At 44.8% G+C, this 18,467-nt stretch overlaps 1 protein-coding gene across 1 annotated transcript in view; it reads right to left on the bottom strand.

Annotated features, from left to right (window-relative positions):
• Window positions 1-14,613, bottom strand: part of SLC1A4 (solute carrier family 1 member 4) — a 35,084-nt gene extending 20,471 nt beyond the window's left edge. The window contains exons 1-4 of the mRNA XM_044454179.1: window positions 13,636-14,613; window positions 3,236-3,278; window positions 761-823; window positions 244-303 (exon numbers count right to left, since the gene is read on the bottom strand). Coding sequence (XP_044310114.1) covers window positions 244-303; window positions 761-823; window positions 3,236-3,278; window positions 13,636-14,171 — 702 coding nt within the window. The 5' untranslated portion in view covers window positions 14,172-14,613. The remainder of the gene's footprint in view (window positions 1-243; window positions 304-760; window positions 824-3,235; window positions 3,279-13,635) is intronic.
• Between the last annotated feature and the right edge of the window lie 3,854 nt (window positions 14,614-18,467).

Genomic DNA, 18,467 nt, shown 5'->3' with positions numbered 1-18,467 from the left:
CCATCTCTGCCCACCACCCCAAAGCCCTCTCTGAAGGTATGAAGGAATGGAGAGGGATGGAGATGGGAAAACTTGGGGGGGAAGCCGAGAAATTTGGAAAATACCCAGTTTTTTCAAAGTTAATACCTCATTCCACATTATACAGAAGGTCTAATGATGTCACCAAATTCTTACAAAAGTTTAATCCAAAAGCAAGCATTTGTAAGTAAACAAATAAAAGTAGAACAAAACCACAGGGCTTACCTTTTCAATGGTAGCATTCCCAAGGCTAGCATTTATTACTGCTTTGTAATCAGTGATATACTGTTAATAAAAAAAGATTAAATATTTTATATGCCATTACATTGATAAATTCATTATTACGCAGCGTAAACTCATCTGACACTTCTTATGGAATATATCACATACACGATGCAGCTACACAAACAACCTAAGAGACTGGATTTGCTCCCATAATACATTGGTCAGAATAAGCAAGGCTTTCTGCAAATTAAAGCCTAGAGTTTGCCCCAGTGCTCTCTTCTCCTGCATTTATTTTGTCAGTGGTACTTCTCAACATTTTCTGTGGCTATGAAGCTATGCAAACTTACCTGACAGCAAATTCCATCAAACTGGGTGAGATTACTTTTGAGTAAGCATGCATAAGCATCAGGCTGAAAGACTGATTTCACAACGACAACATATACTGTAAGTATTTAAAGGAGGTTTAACTTTAGAGCATGTAAGCAAAAGCGAAGATTAACTCAAAACTAGTGCTTACCTTCACAATGGTACCATTTTCGTCGGTAACATTTCTTACTATTGCTTTATAGTCAGTGGAATACTGTAAATGAAAAAGAATTCTATTGATAAGTATCTCATCGACCATTAGATAAATATTCAGGTAAACCTGAATATTTTAAACCTATATTTAAAATATAGGTCTATAAACCTATATTCAGCGTTCCTCCTATGTAATATTGAAAATTACCACACGCACTGATGAGGCTATATAGATATGAGATCCGATGTTTTTCCCACAATGCATTGGTCAGCATTAGCTATGCTTTCCACAGGTTGAGGCTTCTGTTCCACCTATAATGTTTTATTTATTTTTATTTTATTTACTTGATTTCTATACCACTCAACAGCCGAAGCTCTCTGGGTGGTTCACAAAGCACCAAGTTTTACTAATCCTAAAGTCACCTAACTTTAAGCAGTGAGGTGGCTTGCACATGAATAATCAAGCACCATCTCTGCACATGTTGATGGGCAGTCTGGCATGGAAGAGGAATGGCGAAAGAACCCAGTCATGAACCCAGCCTATCAAGCACGGTCTCTTGCTCACCTACACAGTAAGTTGGGAGCAAGAGACAGGGCAGTAAAAGGCCAGCCTGCTCAAACTGTGCAATGCCAGCACATGATTCTCCCACAAAGCACTGTAACTCCTTTTTAAGGTCACTCCTCTGCACTTCAGGGTTGGAGCTCGCATGGTCCTTCATAGAAGGCAAGGATTTGCAAGCTGCTCCATTACTAAAAATGGGAATGTAACAGCTGCACTTCTGGGACTCAGCGGCCAGCCTGACTATGGAGTTAATGCAAGATTGCAGCCCTCAAAGTGCAACAAGAAGGCTGCAATTCTAAACTCACTTTGCAGGAAGAAACTCACACTGAACTCAGTGGAAATGGTTTGCAAGTAGATAGGCTTATCACTGCTTCCACATGAATTAAGCAACAGCTTATAAGGCTGCACATCTTACTTTCTTGTTAGGGGTTGGGGGTTAGCGAGAGCTACCCAAGAAGAGTTGGAAGAAACTCCAGACTCTTATTAATTGATTGTGAGAAAATCCAATTTTAGAAATCCAAGTGGGGCTACAACTTATTAAAGAGCAAGAGCTTCCAAACTGCACAAAGCCTATCTAATCTTGACTGAATATAGGTTTGGGATTGAATGCTTGAGACAGCTAATGACTGACAGGGCATATAGAATAATTAAATCTGGAACATTAACTGGGGAGAAATCCAACAGTAGAAGCAAAGGGAGAACAGAGGAAATAGATGGTGCCTGCATTAGTGGGACTAAGAACTATTTGCTCAGATTGCAAAGCAAAAAGATTTAGCACTGATGGGTTTCAGGGCAAACAATGAAACACATATGAAATGACGAAGAGGTTTCTTTAACCTGATGTTCCAGTCAGTCAGGATTGTCTTGCATGCAACAATTTCTATCTAAGGGCTCTTATTTTGCGATGCCCTTCTTGTGTTTAACACTGCCTCCTACTTCCTTGCACCCATGGGGAAGGCTACCAGGATACAGGGGGCAGAGTTTGAAGGAACTTTGGTATGGGAAGATTCTGGAAAGATGCTACATTTTTCTTCCTGAGGGGATATTCCAGTTGAAGAAAGGGGAGATAGAAAATTTTGAGAAATACAGATTCTTCCAGAGGTACTCAATACATCATAACAACTTCAGAATTTCACACTATATGGGCAGGGAATAGTTTCTTGTCAAAAGACAACCCACCAGTTAGCAGGCAGAAAGAGTCCAGTGCTGATATTGTTCCATTTGTCCGTCTTCAATATGAACTGATATGCAGGTGATGTGCTGTGCACAGCACCCCAGAACAAAACAACTGACCACCAGTAGTGATTTTTTATTTTTTTTAAATCAAGCAACATTTTCAAATTTTAAAAATATGTAAAATGTATAAACTGTTTTGTTCTGGAGTATCTTTTCTTGTGGTGTGTCTTCAGTGTGCTGAAATCTCTAGTTACCTAAATTTACTGTGCTCATCACAGCAGTGAACCTTTATGTAAATAGTATTCTTGTAAATCTATTCACTTTGACAACACCCTCACTCATCTACCCCAGGTTTTGGGTAAGCAAAAGGGGAAGGAGATGGCAGGGAGTTCACTGGGGAGGTGCGTGTGGGGTTGGGTGTCCTCCAGGGGATGGTGGAGGACAGAAGAACCTGGACAAATGTTGCCCATGGAGTTGTGAAGAGTCAGGCACAACTTTGCAACTGAACAACAACAACACTCTACTATACAACACAGCTACCCCAAGACTTATTTACCCTGATCTTTGGTAAGGTAAGATGATCTGTTACTTTTGATTATTCTTAGAAAATGTCATAATGTTTTAACAAAAGTGCATCCTTGGACAGAATCCTATTATAGCAAGTAAGCGTTTTTTTTTTTTTTAGGACAAATGAAATCTCAGTACAAACAAAGAAATAAAGAATGTGGGTATTACCGATCGAAAGGCCGCAACAATGAGATTTGATGGAAATAAGTTTCTGCAGGAACAAAAGAAACAAAACACAAAAAACAAAGATTAGGACTTGACAACAGCTTATCTACTCAATTATTTGTTTTCATATTAGAACAATATTGTTGCTATAGTAGGATCAAAGCATTAATTCAGCATCGATAACAAGGTCCAATGCCATCTAATCAGTTTTTGCATCAGTGCTTTTAGGCTTACGACAACATGCTTGTCGTTACAGTACACGCCACTGCAGAACATTCAAACTAATTCCAGTTGAATTAATAAATACAATTCTCTCCAAGTGTCATGTGATTTTCTCTACATTAAAATCAATTTTAAAGGAGAGAGAAAAAAGCACTTAACATGAGCTAAATGGGATAGGGATCCTTTAGAGCTGGTCTCTAAACCTAATTTGCTTCCCAAAATATGAACCTTGACTGATTTATTTCATTTCATTCACATGAATCTTATAAGAAAGCAGGCAATTGTATGTGTAAGAAACTATAGGAATTTATGGGGCATAAATACCAAGGGAGGTGTCCAGTGATTAATAAAAAATAATAATAAGCTCAAAGCCACAGAGCACTTCCATTTAGAAATGACTCCCAAAGATTTTTTTACTGCATTTTATACAATGTACACTTAGCAATGATTGAGATGGGAATTCCTGTTACACAGGTATTTCTCACAGCAAACACATGGACATCACACATTTTTGTTACATTCTCAGCAGATGCGTAATCAGAGGCATCTTCTGAGATCACAGATTTGGACATCTATATTATTTTTCAAAAATTACATCTTTGCTGAATTCCTATTTGATTATAGTGGGTCAAACTCATAACAGATTTGCAAAAATGCAGATGTAGGCACCAAATCCTGTGAAAACCCTAGAATAAAGTTAGGCAAGATAGATCTGCTGACTCAGTTCTGTTGCCAATGTAAATTGTTTCTGAAAGCTAAGAAAACCTTTTTACTCTAAAGATCAATACAAAGAGTTGGGCCACAGCAGAGAGAGAGAGAGAGGGAGAGAGGGAGAGAGGGAGAGAGACGGACGGACGGACGGACGGACGGACTGGGGAGGATTTGGTGTCTCTGGAGATAGTAAAATCAAACTCCTTCTGGTGGTCCCCAGTTTTAGCAAGACTTCACTGTGATTGACAATGCTTCAATTGTCCCTCTGAGGTGGGAACAAAGCATTGCCAGTTCAGTTTATAAAAAGGGTAATGGTTGGTGCCTCCACACTATCGTCCTGTTAGCCTTTTGACTATGTCCTCCAAGTTATACACTCAACACTTCTACAAACTGAAGGACTGGGCAGAGCACATAAAACTTTTCTACCCTGCACATGTAGGCTTTCATGGGGTCATGGCACAATAGCTTACTGTTTCTTTGTTTTTGAAGAACCTGTCTGAGAAAGCATTCCAGCTCCTACAGAAAACATCTTTATGTTGAATTTTTTCACCTGCTTTTGATTCTATTGATAAAGCTAGAATGTGAGGAAAAACTTAAGACAGCTTCTCCAGTCATGGACTGAATTGATCTATGGATTTCCTACACTGAGCAGGAGGTTGGACGATGCCCTTTAAGACCCACTCTAATTCTCCAATTATTTTATTTTATGTATTGGCTCTTCCCCATGTGCCCAAGAAAAGAAAAGGGGCAACAAAACAACCATCAGGGAAGCATCTAATCTACCCAAAGATGTGTCATGCAATAACCAGGTTATATGGGGCAGGAAGTCAGACAGCATTAAGAAATGCCCCCTTGAGTATGGATGCATCACTCCTGAAAAGCTCCCTCACAGAGAGGACTGAAAAAGAAATGAAATCCAAGGGGAACAATCCAAAATGGTCATCAGTCCTCTTCCAAATAAGCCTTTATGCCAAATGCCTATTAGTGTTTGCCTTAAGTTGTGAGTTAAAGGATGCACCACACAGAATCTTAGATTGGAGGGGATATAAAGGCTATCTATTAGCTGCTTATCCTTTGCTACAAAAGTAACGCAAATCTCACACAAAGTCCCCGTATCACACACCTCCAGATGAAGCCACATAACCCAGAGTACACTGCACAACTGAGGGCAGGTGCCTCACAGAAAATACTGTGCAACAGAGCAAATTACCACATCATCAATTGTCATCAAGGTCATTAGAAAAAAAATCTGACATTAGTGTCTGTACACAGTGAAGGAAATAAATACTTTCAGGGCTTATTCCACTTGAAAAAAGCAAACCAGAAGGACTGGTATGACAAAAGAAGAAGCTATTATCTGTACCAGACATGAACTGCTCAGTCTCCAATTCTTTATTCAGCCCTCACTGTAAGAACCTTCCCACAGCTGCTGGGATATGCTAAAGTACACAGCTGTCTGGAGAACTGCTCTCATCTTTCTTCATCCTTTCTGCACTAAAAATGACAGGAGTTCAAAGCTTTAAAAATAGCATTTTCTTTTGCCTGTCACACACACATGTATGAATGCACCTTGCAGGTTTGTTTTGCATAAGTTCAATTAGACCAGTCCTGCAGCCCTTTGTAGAATAACACTTTGAGACTGCCTGAACATTTGGACACTGCAGTCTAACTGGCTTTGTTGCTGCTGTGGCTGCTCCTTTGCGCCATCAGGTTGGCTATGACTTATGGCAGTCCTGAGCATGCAAGCCCTCCAGACTGTCCGATTCATCTAGTTAGGACATCCAAACTGTCCAAAGCATGTGGTCTGCTAATTCAGCAAGGTGAGATCCATGGTTATTTAAGACATCTGTTGCTCCCCCCCCCCCCCGCATATAACCAAAACGTACATATGTATGTACAACCGTATAATACACACTAAGGGCAGTATCCACCAGGACATGGGTACTAATGCTGCTGCCATAAGAAGTCCCTTACACAAGTGCAATGTGATTTAGGTTTGTGCTCATCTCCGATACCTAACCTTAAGGCTGTGCCTGCTCTACATAGTTATCACACCCCTCTTAAGCTGCAAGAGGTACAGGAATTGCAATGTTCCACATTGCTCCTGGAAAACAGGAACACTATGACTTGGGCAACAGAGTGAGTCCACTCCCACAGCATTGCACCCAATGTCAACCATCTCCCATTTGTTCTGCACCTTTCTTGGCTTCTGCACAAGCATATTTTCAAACCACCTTCAGCTTTGTGTCAAGACTGAACTAGCACAGCTCCATATGTATTTCATAGCTGTTTTCCAGAGTCTTGTTTTAGCAAGAGGTCAAATAAAACAGGAATGGCTTCTATCAAGAATTCTGTTGCTGTGCTCGCTAGAAGGGGAAGATGAAAGGGTTCTTTGCTCGTGACTCAGCTCATGGGGACTGAATCAGGTAGTTGGTCCTTCAAGACTTGCTCAAATCCCACTAAATGTTACTTGGCTCAACTGAACTGTCTGAAATAAATCTGTGAGATGCATTCAGGGAGTATAGCGCATTAACTGCACAGCACCAAGGCAATCTTATCTTTTCGTTGCTAATCCAAATACCACGTCTGATTGCAATGCATTCAGATCCAGATCTGACACACAATGCAAGCCACACTCGGCATGGCTGAACTGCAACACGGCACCCAAAGCTACAAGCACAGGCACTTTGTTTAGCCTGAGTAAAGCTGGCACTAGACACAACATAATGTGCTAAGGACTGAAGAACTGTCCATCCAGAGTTGTCACATCACATTCCTCTCCAATCCTGAGGCTGATGCTACATATAGTTATTGAGAACAATTACCAAAGGAAACCTGTGATCTCTACTACCTAGCCAGTCGTCTTTTAGCTCAAGTCAGTCACAGACCTTAACTGGTTATGTGAAAAACGATAACAGAAAAATACACCACCTGTTAACTGTTCTTCACAAAACAAATGCAGATCTGGCAAATATGAATGTGAGTTATGCAATTCCCCCTCAAATCCTGAATATCTATATAAAATTTTTACTTGCAGAACTAACTTTTTTTCAAAATTAATAGTAGTTAATTAAAGATGACTTTTGAGGAGCGGCTTGAAATGCATGAACATCCCTCCCCCTCCATTGCAAAAGTTTACTGCTAAAAAGAGTTTACTACTCTTCTGCTTTGAAAGAGGACAATATTGGGGGTAGTGTTAGTAAATCGTAGAATCATAGAATAGTATAGTTAGAAGGGGCCATGAAGGCCATCAGGTCCATCCCCCTGCTGTTGCAGGAAACCAATTTACACCAGATGACTGTCCAGTTTACTCTTGACTGCCACTAGTGTGAGAGAGCTCATGACCTATCTTGACAACTGGTTCTGACAATGAGGAAACTTTTCCTGATATCTAGTGTGAATCTGGTTTGTTGCAACTTGAGTTGATTATTCTGTGTCCTACACTCTGGTATCAGCAAGAAGAGATCTTGTCCTTCTCTTTGTGACAGCCTTTAAGGTACTTATAGAGTGATACCCGTATCATGTCCCCCACTTCATGTCTTCTCTTCTCCAGGCTGAACATACCCAGTTCTCACAGTTTCACCTCATGGGGCAATGTTTCCAAGCCCTGGATCATTTTTGCTGCCCTCTTCAGCAGCCTTACTAGTTTTTTGCATCTTTCAAAATTCTGGTGCCCAGAACTGGACACAGTATTCCAGATGGGGTCTGACTAGTGAGAAGTATAGGGGAACTACTACTTCTCGTGATTTGGAAGTAATACTTCCATGAATGCATTCCAAAATAGCATTTACCCTAATTGAGGCTGCTTCACATTGTTGACTCAAATTAAGCCTGTTGTCCACAATAACTTCAAGGTCTCTTTCTTTTTCAGTTCTGTAGAGCCATGTATCCGCCATCTTGTATAAATGGATTTGGTTTCTTTTTCCTAGGCGAAGGACTGGGCACTTGTCCTTATTCAGACTCATTCTGTTGCTTTCAACCCACTGTTCAAGCTTATCAAGATTGCTCTGGATCTTCATTCTGTCTTCCAGGATAGGATGTTCACTAATCCACCCAGTTTTGCATCATCTACAAATTTGATTACTGTTCCTTGTACTTTGTCATCTAAATCATTAATAAGTATGTTGAAGAGAGCTGGGCCTAGGACTGAACCCTATGCCACCCCACTAGTTACCTTCCTCCAGTTTGAGAAGTTTATTTAGTTAGCTAGTTAGTTACGATTAATGAGCACTCTTTGTGTCCGATTTAGAAGCCAATTTTGGATCCACCTAATAGTTTTTCTATCTAGTCCACTTTTTGTTAGTTTGCTTATCAGGGTATCATGGGACACTATGTTATATTGTAAAATGGTACAAAAAGTCCATTTGCACAGACCCTTTTACGGACAGTACGGGAAAAATCATTAAAAAATTAAAATAGGATGTCTAACAGTGCAGTCCTATGCATGCCTATTCAGAAGTAAGTCTTACCACCTTTAATGGATTTACTCTGAGTCAAATTTAGGATTACAGCCTTAAACCTGGACATGATTTTGCCAGTACTTCCCAATACACACCCTGGGGATACTGACACAAACAGCAATTGCAAAACTGTCTGGGTGGAACGAGACAAGCCTCCACCCTGGTACCCTCTGGATACATTGAAGTACACACTGCAATACCGTCCAACGCATCTGGAGAGCACCATGCTCTCCTTCTCACCAGGGGAAGGCTGAACTAGATGTTCGGAAAGTTGCACAGCTTCCTCTGAAAACAGCAGCCACATGGCATTGCCTCCTCTCTCCTGAAGTAACAAATAACATGCCAAAATGCGTGGAGTAACCAATTTCCTTGCTTCTACAGGAAAGAGATAATGAAACAGAGCAGTTAAATTTCAAGTACACTGACAATACATCCCATGAATGTTTTGTTTTGTGAAGAGTTTCTGATGAGAGAAGGGGAAGATGCCGTTACTAGAAGCATCTAGCTAGCACTGCAAATGCCAACTTCTCAGCTTCGATTGAATTACTTAGAGCAGAGGTCATCAAACTTTTTCAACAGGGGGCCAGTTGAAAGGTGCCGGCGATGGGCGCAGGTCACCAAGGCAGTGTGGGCGGGGGGTGTGGGCCAGGGAGGGCATGCATGCGTGGAGACAGTTTTCTCTGAGCTTGCTCATAAGAAGATTGTTTTGGACTCGCTTGGAGAAAACGATCTCCTTGCGAGCAAGCCACCGCTGGGCACATGCACGGCACAGCGCCAGCTTGCTTGCAAGGAGATCCTTTTCTCAGAGCAAGCCCAAAACAATCTCTGCGTGAGCAAGGTGCCGCCTTGCCACACGCGCGAGCGTGTGCACAGCAAGTCCAAAACCTCTATGGTGCGCTGGATGAATGGGCATGGCGGGCTGGATCCGGCCCACGGGCCGTAGTTTGAGGACCCATGACTTAGAGAATTAATGAATCTGACATGGGGTGAAGGAAAAACAGAAGGAAAAAGACTATGAATATTCAGCGGCTTTCTTGCCTTGATTTTATCATAATATTATCATCACACATAGCATCACCTCACAGACGCAGGCTGCAATTTGAACCCTGCTGCAAGCAAAACGCCCCAAGTCTCTTCAGTAGTAAAATAGTACATATCAGCCTCCACTATCCTGGTGCTCTCCAGACACGCTGGACTACAACTCCCATCACATTCAGCCAAAACAACCCTATTGGCTGATGTTGATAGTTACTGTAATCAAACACACCTGGTGGGTGCCAGGATAGGGAAGGCTGTTCGATATGGATGGGAGGCAAATCTTGGCACTTCACTATAAACAAGGGTCATTGGTTGGACCCAGGACAAAGCCTGAGGGACCCAAAGCTCTCTGAATCGTAACTGTACTTTTGGAAGTACAGGAAATGGCATGTAGTAAGTTAGCTGTGGACCGTTGTATGAAAATCAAGAGCCAAAATAACCTTTTCCTTGAGTTCACAGTTCAACACCACTGTCTGTAGCTTTTGAATTTAGATTTATTCCTGACAGAGAGTGTTTGCCCTTAAATAGGAGCTAGCAGCTCAAAGGGAACAGGAGGCAGCACAAATCTGCTTTCCGTCCCACCTTGCAAAGGCACTGAGAGATCCAGTCATACATTTCTCATGGTGCATCAAGTTTTTCCTCAAGGCAGCGAGGAAATAATATGACTGGAGCTGCTGAAGCTCCCACTTTGAAAGGCAACCCGCTTTGAAAGGCAACGCCTCTTGCAGTTCATTCTGCCACAGCAGAGATAAGCCAAGCATGCTTCATTTGCTTATTACGCAAAATAGGAGGTTGGCAAACCCAGATATGTTCAGTTGCTGAGCCTGCTGTAAAGCTACCTATCCAGTACTACCCAGATGTGAAGCTGGGACCATGCCACTGTCCCCCACAGGGACGGACCCATGCAGGCGTGGGACTCTGCTGTGCAATGTGTCAGGCGTAGGGGCCAAAGGCATGCACAGGACTTGCAGCGGGGGTTGCTCTGCAGAAGCCCAGGGCAAACTGCCCACGCGCTTCCCACCCCAGGCACCCCAGGCAGCCTGTTTGTCACAGGTCAGGAGTTTATTTATTTATTTATTTATTTATTTATTTATTTATTTATTTATTAAAACATTTTTATGCAGCCCCATTCGCCGAAGCCTCGGGGCGGCTTACAACAATAAGTTGCAACGGTTGCCTCCACAGACACAGTTCATCCCAGTTCATAAGCACATGAACTCAATGCTGATGCTGCTGGCTTCCTACAACACCTCCTACTAGAAAATGTTTGGAAACTGTACATAAGTCTAGCCATCACTGCGGGCATCAGAAATGCAGAGCCCTATAGGAATGTATGCATTTGTGCATTTCAGAACCAAGCTTGTTTCTCTTCTTCCCAAGCAGACACTGGCCATTTCTGAACTTGCCTTGCAAAATGGCAGTTGACTTATGCAAACGGAAGCTTTCATCCTCCATTAGCACTTTGTGGGTTAAGAAAGAAAAGGCCATTTTGCTTCTTCAGTCAAGTGCTATTTCAGGAATCCTGTGAAGCAGAAGGGCTCTTCCAGAAAAGCTTGAGCAAGCAGCAGACCCAGAACTGTTGATCAAAGCAACCCTTCTGTGGTGGAGATGTTGCATCTTCCCAAGATCAAGCTACAATATGCAGTTCCTGGAGCAATGCAACACCCCCCCCCCCCCCCCGCAATCATACTGTCATTGCTGCACAGAGACTGCCAGGTAGAATATTATGTGACAGTTGTCAGAGTTGCTGGATAGTGCCAGCTGCAACATCATTTCCTTGCAATAGTCTGTAATTGCCCATTGGCTCCTCTTATCTTTTTCTAAGGTTTAAATATCTTGATAAGCTAAAGTGTCCTTTACTGCACCTCTCAAGCATGGGAGAAGAACAGCTGTGCATAGATTGCTAACAGTGAAAGGTGATATCCCACCATTTCATGAACTTTGCTGCTGCTGCTTTTAAAGTAAAGACTTGTAACACCTTTATCAAAATGTTTTAAGGAAAGAGTCCTGCTTAAAACAGAGGTATAGTTACCAAAACAATTACGTTAGCCTAAGATGTTTTCTCGGCTTTCTGAGACAGTCTTTGCAAGCTTCCCAAAGTTTACTACTGGTCAAGGCTGGTCATATCATTAGGCAGGGCGAGGCAACTGCGAAAGGCAGCAGATGCTGGGAGCAGGCAGCAAGGTGGGAGAGGACCGTGCTTGGATGCCTGCGCTCCCCAGGTTAGCCTGATGCCCTCAGAAGCAGGAGAGAAAGATTTACCCACCAGTCCAGCTGGCTTTAGTTCGTGATATGAGGGCGTGCTGATTCTCTTGATCTTTGCCTCAAGCAGCTGAATGTCTGGGGCTGGCTGGGCTATTGATACAAATCCGCCTGTGCGTATGTGGCCAAAGCACTCACTACTTCTGCTCATATCCCCAAAGCAGCTTACAGCACTAAGCAGCCTGCTGTGGTCTCCACAACCATTGTGTGGCGAATGAATATGGGGATATACTGATCTACAAGGGGATAGGATAGGCACACTCAACAAGTACCTCAAAGGCATCACGAAGAGGAAGAAAAGGACCTCTTTGCACTCATCCGTGAGTGCAGGACACAGAACAACAAACTCAAACTGCAGCATACCAGATTCAGGGTAGACACAAGGAAGTTTCCTAAGTGTTGGAGCAATACAATTATGGAACCAGCTGCCAAGAGAGTTGTGGCTCTCTCACATTAAAGACATCCAAGGCGAAACCAGACAGTCATCTGAGTGGGATGGTGTGACTTGGCATCCTACACCAGCAGGGGGTTGGACTCCTTGGCCCCTTCAGCCCCTATTCTATGAATCTATGTATCTATGGATATTATGGAAGTAAGAGACGGAGTAATCTAAACTGGCAAGATTTCATCAGGAACCTGAATGAGATCTGCAGCTGTGTCAGAGCGGTTTGTAAGCAAATATAAGTGAATTAAATTGTTGCAAAGAGCACCCTTCAGACTAACGTATTTATAGTGGCATGGTTACACAGGCCAAATGGATTTTATCACAAAAATGAAGTGTCATCCTCACTTCTTAGGTAAGCTATGCATTCTTTGTGCCTGCACATTCATGCACAGAGAGGTATAGTGAGGGGGAAATGAAACATACAAAGCACAGTTTATATAAGATTTCTATGGAAAGTTTAAATGATTACAAGATAAGCAGAATCATCATCCACATCAGTGATCTTGTATATCTTTAAGCTTTGCACAGAAATGTTCCAGGCTGTATCTTATGAATTTCATGGTCTTTTGACCCTTGTGAAATGTTTATATCTGCAGATACATAGATATCTGAGGACAGGCTTCATGCATCTAATGAAGTAAGACCCAAAGTTTATGCCGCAATACATCTGTTAGCTTTTAAGGTGCCAAAGGACTCTGTTGCTTTTGCTGCAACAAGCTAACATAGCTTCCCCTCTGTAGTGAGGATGAGGATGATTCATGCTTCTTCCATGTAAATGGACTTTCACTAAAGTGTCTTTTACTATGTAATGCTTGAAAGCATGAAAGACTTGATTCTGCAATAGTGCTGATCCTTTGAGAAATTTGTGTAATGGCACCGTTTCTAAAATCATGCTTACAGATCTTTAAGCAAAAGTCCATGCAAGAGATGCAAGAAACCACACACTATAAAGGCTGACATGTCCGTTTCTATTATTAACTATTAATAAACCATCAACGATTAAGATTTGATGACTGAGTATCTGGTTTCTGTGCCTACTAATTCTCATATGCATAATTGTCCAGACTTCTGATAAAAAAACATCAGGCATGCCTGGAGTTCCACAAGCTCTGAGTCAGGCAAGTATCTCACTTTATCAGAAGACCCAGACACCCCATTAAAGCATCCAGGCTGGGAAAAGAGTGTCAGTACAGGGTTGGCAACTATTCTTTTGCATTTGCTTCCTGACCAGGACCATGGTGAGGAGGAGCCCAGCCAACTCTTACCTTGCTAGATCCAGGAAAGAGTCCACCGTCTCCCTCGTGGTGGGCATGGCTTCGTCCAAACCCAGCTCATTCTTGTTGAGCGCCCCAGCGCCAAACCCGGGTTTGATGATGAAGGCCAAGGCAATGGCGAGGGCTGAGGCCATCAGCGTGGTGACCAAGAAATAAGAGATGGCGATGCCTCCTAGCCTACCCAGGGACCGGGCGTCCAGGCTTGCAGCGCCAGAAACCAGGCTGCACACCACCAGCGGGAGGATGATCATTTTGAGCATGCGGAGCAGCATCTCTCCCGGGAAGGCCAGGTAGGTGACCTGAGCCTGGGTGAGGTGCATGTGCCTTACCAGGGAGCCCATGGCCACACCGGCCAGCACCCCGGTCACGGTCAGGATCACGATGCAGTTTTTCTTTAGGAAGTGTGCGAAGCCCTGCAGCCGGAAAAGCTTCAGGCGCGGCGCTCGGGCCCCTTCGTCCGCGCTCTCGCAGTCAGACAGCACCGCTGGCTCCAGGTAACCATTGCGGCTCTCGTTCGGTTTCTCCATGCTAGCCAGGCTCGGGAGGCAGGCGCCACGGTCTGGCGCGAAGAAAGAGCGGCTGGAGAGAAAGGAGACGCGTGCAGGGCCTCGGAAAGAGCAACGCCGCTGCCGCTCGCTATTCCTTCAGAGGTGGAGGGAGAAGGTGAATGGTAAAGCTCGAGCCGCTGCGCGCCCTCCAGGCTCCGAGCGCCTTCTGCGCTCGGCAAGCAGGTTGGCCGGCTAATACTGAAGCGCGCCGCGGGCACCCCGCCCGCCCAGGCAGGGATGATGCAAGGGAGAGGCAGGCTGGCCTCAGCTCCTGTCCCCCTTCTCATTGGCTCCCAGCAGAGCCCCCTCCAGCGGTCATGGAGCCGTCTTCCCCCTTCCCTTTGGCACAGCTCATCGAACCGCGAGGGGGATTTTAAAGCGGAGCCTCGGAGAACGAGAAAGAGCGGGCAAGAGGCGTTGGGGAGGCGGGTCCAAGCAAGCTGGCGGAGGGGCAGAGCGGCCGCTTTTAATTCGCCGTTAGTAGGGGAATGGGGGCATGAAGAGCTTCCCCTGCCCCATTGGTCCAGCCACTGGGATGGAAACCCGCCGGAGGGAAAGGACCGCGTGCCGTGGGAGTTTTATTTTAGGAGCATCCATTCTCCTCCCCCTTCTTTCCCATAAATGGTGACAAGGCGGGTGACGATAGGCAAGGGGGACGGGCGCGTCATGTTCTATCCTCAGCTCGGGAGACCATCTGCAGCGGCGAACAATGGGCTAGACCACTTCAGTCGACGGGGGGCCAAGCACTTTGGTTCCCACTACACCAGTAAAGTTCCCTGCAAAGAAACGGTAACAACGATAACGCTTCTCCCAGGAGAAATATTATTTCCTATCCACTCGCCTCTATATTTGCAGGGACATTTTGAAACATTGCTCTCATACCCCGTGGTCTGTCTTGGTACAGTCTGCCTTATCACGTTAGCGGCATACCCCTCCGTTCCTCTAAGCGTAGGCACCGCGCGCCTGTTCGTCTGGCCGTGACGCTGCTAAGGGTAACGAGTCCTGTCGAGGCTACTCCGTCTCACACGGGTCCCCCTGCGCCTCGCAAGGCCGGATCAATTGGACGCCTAGGAGCCGTAATGAATAGGTCCAGCGCCAGGAATCGGCGCTGCTGGTTAACTGCAGAGGATCCGCTCCGAAGAACCTGCTAGCGCTGACCGCAAAGGAGCACCTGTTCTGTCCAACACGAAGGGGGAAGGGTACATTTGGGTCCCCGCTTCTGCGCGGTACTACAGCAGAAGCAACCCCCCCCACCTCTTACACCCCCAAACTAGGTAAGGGTGTGAAAGTTCAAATCAGCCACCTGTATTCAACTCACCTGGGGCAGGACTAGGTACTGAAAACAGCCGAGACTGAGTTTCATAGGGGGCAAAGTGAGGAAATTTGTGTATGCAAACTTACATAAATACTGTATACATGTCCTGTAAAGTCTGTACATTTGTCTTTAAAGGAGACTGCCGAGGATAACCATCTTTGTAAAAAGAGATGTATGGATAGAGGAGGAGAGGGTATTTGAAGGGGGGGCAAATTGAGGCAGAAAAGGCTGGGGGAGGAGAAGCAGGAGGTGTTCCACCTGTGGCCAAAAAGATACAGAAATGATCGGGGCTCCTGTATCTTTCCACAGCAAGCGCCCATGTTCAGCAGGACGGTGAGGCAGCTTCCGGCCTGTAGCCCTAGTGGGCTACCCCCTTCCTCTGCCAATTCTCCCAGCACCCGACCCAGGGGCAGTGGGCGAGTAACTGCAGGTGGCTGTTCCTTGGCTGGGCAGCTTAGGGGGCAAAACTACTATCCCCACAGGCTCACTGGCCATTTTTGTCTGGGTAGTATGGCGGCTGGGGCCCAAGAAGAGGATGAGGGGCACAGAGCTAGTAAACCTCTCACCCCAAATCTAGAATTGGCTCTGACAGATGATTCATCTTCTGGGAACAAAGTCATTCCTAAAAGCATGCATCAGAATCTCATACTCTCTCCAGCACACAGTTTATCGTGATTTTTATGGGGATCATCAGTGGTATGAATTTGCCTTTGGTGAATTGATTTTATTTTGATATTTATAAACTCAGGCATTTCTAATATCCTCCCATATATGTATCTATTGGCCATGAGGCTCACTGGGTGTCTTTGGGCCAGTCACAGACTCTCAGCCCAACCTACCTCACAGGGTTGTGGTTCTGAGGATGAAACCGAGCTATGTAAGCCACTACAAGAGGGAAAAAGGCAGGAAATAAATGCAGTGTAGTAGGAATAATAATCCTATACATCCTCTGTTCTGTTATAACTTATTTAGGGTACCATCCTGCACATGTTTAGAGAGAGAGAGAAAAGTCCTACAACTCCCAGGACTTTGAACCGACTGGGGACTTTTTTCTTTCTAAACATGCATAAAAATACTCCCTGATTTCATCATGATTTCACTTGTCCCTCTGCGTTCAACATGCACACACCCCTCCACCAACACACAATGGCTTGAATCTGTTTCGGTTCCCACATGCTGTCAACACAAATGTGGAAAAATGCAGCCTTGCTTTCAAACGGTTCCAGACCACTGAGCAGACAGCTTCTGCTGCTGTCATTAGCCTTCTCCTGTCCAGACACGAATGTTACAGCCACAGAAGGCTATCCAGTCAGACCCCCAGTCCTGTAACAGTAGTCGCTGGTGCAGCAAGGGGCTTTAACACGGCCCGACACTCGACTGCTGGGGGAAACGTGCTGTGCAGGCAGGCCCAGGAAGTCTGTTCGAATGGGGAAGCTCTGTGGCGCAGAAGACAAATAAGGGTCCGGCATGATTCTGTTTCCTTGACTCAAAGGTAAGTTGACACATTGTGTTCTGCAGGGCTTTCTCCCCGGTCAGAGTACATAGGACTGCAAACTGCATTTCCCCTTGAGTCAGTGGTTTGCACGACGCAAAAGGGGTGTCACTTGAATTCCTCCACAAGCACATGTAGCCAACGTAAGGGACGCCAGGATTCCATTTGCAGGCCCTGGCCCTTACCCTGGTATCACATATCCCACGCTGCCTTCCCTCCTCCCGAGTTTATGTGTTGGATGCATTTGGAGAGGAAGCTTATCAGGAATGGTCCAAGACATTTTGCAGCTAGAGGCAAAGAACAAAATGTTCTCTCTGCCCACCGTGGCATTTCATGTGCAGAGGCCAGCTGGACTGTCAGTTTGCTGGCAATGGGGCAGTGCCCTGCAGCGCACCTGAGGGCAGCAGGTTACTTTAGAGGAAGCAGAATGGGCTGTGTAGCAGACACAACTCTGTCCTCTGAGGGGAAAGGCCAGGAGGAACAGCAGGTGGGCTGCCCCAGCTGACCCCCCGCCCCCCGTGCTTCATGATAGGACTGGCCCTGACATCTTTATACACGCAGCAAGATTCCCACATGATTGGAAACTTGGATCATGTAGGCTTCTTATCACACAGAAAGCTTATTCATGTAACAAGTGTACTTTGGAGGCCATTTCGGGGTGGTGGCAAGGACATGCAGTCCCATCGCTCCCTCTACACATCAGCTGTTTGCACGAATGGTGAACATACCTTTCAAGCCACTGCTTTCTTTCCACTCTCCTTTTCTGGATGCTGGGAAGGATATGGTTAACATTTTTTTCTGTTAGCGTGACTTTTTTAAAAAAGTAATAAAAGTCGCATATGCAGCAATGGTTTTGAAAAAACAGCCAGTAGTTAAAAGAAGAAGAGTTCAAACATGCAACCTCTTCTCCTTGGCTGTGGGAGAAATATGGTGAAATGTCAACAGACCAGTGATGCGCAAATGAAGTAGCATGAAGGCAGACGGTGTCAAAGCAACCTGTGTGACATTTTCATACAAACAGACAAAATGTTACAGATGCCAGGCCCATGCACCCTGCTACATTGTTTAGGGCTCTACAAGCAATCATTTATATATATATAATAATTTTGGACATAATTTTCGAAATAGACTGTGCGGTACAGATTTTCAGAAGTATTTGTTTCTCTAATCTTCCAGAAATCTACCCTGTATTAATGCTAGTGATCTGCAAACTACTAGGTGCTCAATATGTTTGAAAATTTGCCCCATCCCCTACACACACACACATGCGCGCGCGAGCATAATTAGCAATGGCATGCCCTGGAATAGCTGAGATGCAACTCAGCAGATGTTATTAAAGCCACCCGTTTCATATGGCACAGTCGTCTCAGCCGTCCAGATATGGCGTATGAAGTAATGTAGGAATTGCTGCTGACGTGCAAGCTGACGAGCTCTGACATCCTGAATTGCGTTCTAGCACTTCTGCATG

The sequence above is a fragment of the Varanus komodoensis genome, unplaced genomic scaffold (genome assembly GCF_004798865.1).
Source record: "Varanus komodoensis strain SLA01 unplaced genomic scaffold, ASM479886v1 scaffold7_3, whole genome shotgun sequence".
Lineage (NCBI taxonomy): Eukaryota > Metazoa > Chordata > Lepidosauria > Squamata > Varanidae > Varanus > Varanus komodoensis.
This window is presented reverse-complemented; position numbering and strand designations above follow the sequence as displayed.